The sequence below is a fragment of the Montipora foliosa genome, chromosome 2 (genome assembly GCF_036669935.1).
Source record: "Montipora foliosa isolate CH-2021 chromosome 2, ASM3666993v2, whole genome shotgun sequence".
NCBI lineage: Eukaryota > Metazoa > Cnidaria > Anthozoa > Scleractinia > Acroporidae > Montipora > Montipora foliosa.
The window spans coordinates 50,817,022-50,819,473 of record NC_090870.1 but is presented as its reverse complement, the minus strand read 5'-3'; the positions used below and the strand labels follow the sequence as shown (position 1 = coordinate 50,819,473).

Genomic DNA, 2,452 nt, shown 5'->3' with positions numbered 1-2,452 from the left:
CAAAAGAATATTTTGACAATGAGAAAAGAATATTAATAATCTATATTATTATTATGTTCTAAGATGGGATGAGTCTGGATGAGTAGATCAAATTAATATGGACGAAAACATTAATAAAGACTGCCATTTATGAAAGTTGTCTACATCCAATAATTATTATAGAACAATAACATCCCTAAGAATGTGGTAAGAGTCAATGATAGACTTCACCAGAAGAAAATAAGATTGCATCGGTCAAAACACCACTTAATCATGTTTTAACCTAGTAGAGATATTTACAAGAAGAGAAAAAGTCAAAAGCAGTTGAGCAAAGAGACTTTCAGCTGAAACGTTCTTGCTTACTCTTCCTATTCACAGATGACTTTCGTATTCACCCAAAGAATTATATCCAGGCAACAAGAACCATTCTACTCCTTGGATTGTACGAAAATCCAATTGAAAACCTAAAATCTCCACCAACCAAAATGTTGTCAAGTTGAATAAAATAATACAAGGGCACACTAAAGTGAGGCAATTCCCTTTTTCTCCTCACTTAATCGTCCTCCAACCAATCCACATTTTTGAGTTTTCAAAAAAGGAGATAACAGAGAAGATAAGATATAAGGAAGATAATGATTTAGTAAAACATTTTTTGAACTTTTAAATCTAAAGTTCAAACATTGATTTTGGCTGAACAGATTTTCAATTTCAACTTCAACCCCAAATTGAACAAAGAAGGAGCTATTGAGCTTTATGTCCATGGAAAATATTTAAACACTGAAGCCTGGTTCACAAGTACGATGCAAATGCAAACGCAAACAAAGTTCTCACATTCAATGCAAATGCAAGGGAAGTAAGACATGCAGGTGCAGTTCAAGTCCTCTTTCCAAGATGGAGGACGAGAATGAACCTTTTTTTTTGCCTTGTGTTTGTGTTTGCTTTTCAATGGGTCAGACATGTGAAATGGAAATGCACTTGCATTAATATGTGTTTGCATTTGCGTTGTACGCATGAACCAGGCTTAACTCTCGACTCTTTTCTGCTCCCAACACTCGACTCTATTTGCAGCTTCAGGCTGCATTTCATACTGCTTCTGATTTTGTTTTTGCTTGTTTTTCTTTTTACTCAGACCAACCAACCCAAAATTAGGAAATGCATTTGACGGTAGATAGAGAAAAAAGGGAACAGCCTAGACAAGTATTGCTAAAAATAAAATCTGGTCTTAATTTACACAAAATAAATATAAAAACAGAGCAACTCCACTTGCAAATGGTGCAACAAATAAGAGATTTTAAAAAATATGACTTTGTCAATCACTTTTCCCCTTATAAAATGTAAAAACATGTTAGTCTAAAGAAAATAAGTTAATTTAACCTTATTAATAATAATTTAGTATAATTACATAGGTGATTCTCTGCACTGACTGGTTGCTTGTGAGGTGACAGACAAAGAAAATGCATGTTAATTTTTTCAAATAAATTATCACCTCAATAATTATACTAAAACAATAATTATTCACCCCGCCTTCAGAAAATATAATATTGTTAACTAATCTGAATATTTGGAAAAAATTATCTGTGAAATTCTTCCATATGGATTTTACTGTCAACAACATTGTATTTATTGTCATTCATCAAAGGCTGAGTTAATAACCTAAGAAAATTCATTCACATCCACTGAGCGAAAGGGGGATGATGGTTGCATTGATGTGTAAAAATATTACTCATGTGATTATCAGGGAATCTGTATTTTCTTCAATTTCACTTTATTCTTCTTCAAGAATCGCACAGCTGCCAAATTACTCTGTCACAGTATTAATTACTTTTCACTAGAAAATTAGAGTAAAACTCAAGACAATTTTAAACCAATCAATGTATGCACAACTGTTCAATCACCAGCCCCACTTGTTTGAAGGGTGATTAGTATTATCCACCTTTTGAACAACCAAGGCCGGAGTATGATTGATTTTCCCTTTTTTAATCTAACAACTGGATGGAGATGTGAAGAAACAAGAAAGCACACCTACTCTGACTGCAGAAATTAGTTAGTCTTTTTGTCTTCTGCTGACGTCCCATTTAAATAGTCACTTTCATGGAAGACTTTGAGCATCTTTTCCCGGACCCTTTCTGTTAGTTCAGAAATATCATTTATTGCTAAGCCCTCAGTTGATATGGGAGACAATACCTTTCCCCTTATGATCCCTACAACAATAAAGATGATATTAGTTATTGATCGGACAATGTGTTATCCACTAGTGAATTGTCGTGTGTTGTTCATTTCCTGCTGCTGATGATGAAAACCAAGCTAGGGATATAGGCCTTATCACGGTTTTCGACGCCATCTTGACGGGTAGGCAAAGCGGTCAGAAATTACAGTGTTTGTATGAGAATCCGATAGCAAATAACTTCTTCCAAAATTGAATTTTTCACAATTTCTGAATCGCAACGTTAAAATACTAGGTAGAAGGTTGTAT

The 2,452-nt window shown here is 34.0% G+C and overlaps 1 protein-coding gene across 3 annotated transcripts in view; it reads right to left on the bottom strand.

Moving 5' to 3' along the window:
• Positions 1-622: 622 nt before the first annotated feature.
• LOC137993476 (1-acyl-sn-glycerol-3-phosphate acyltransferase alpha-like) overlaps positions 623-2,452 on the bottom strand; it is a 10,235-nt gene continuing 8,405 nt past the window's right edge. For all 3 annotated transcript variants that reach the window (XM_068839354.1, XM_068839355.1, XM_068839356.1), the window contains one exon: positions 623-2,180. In XM_068839354.1, coding sequence (XP_068695455.1) covers positions 2,020-2,180 — 161 coding nt within the window. In that variant the 3' untranslated portion in view covers positions 623-2,019. The remainder of the gene's footprint in view (positions 2,181-2,452) is intronic.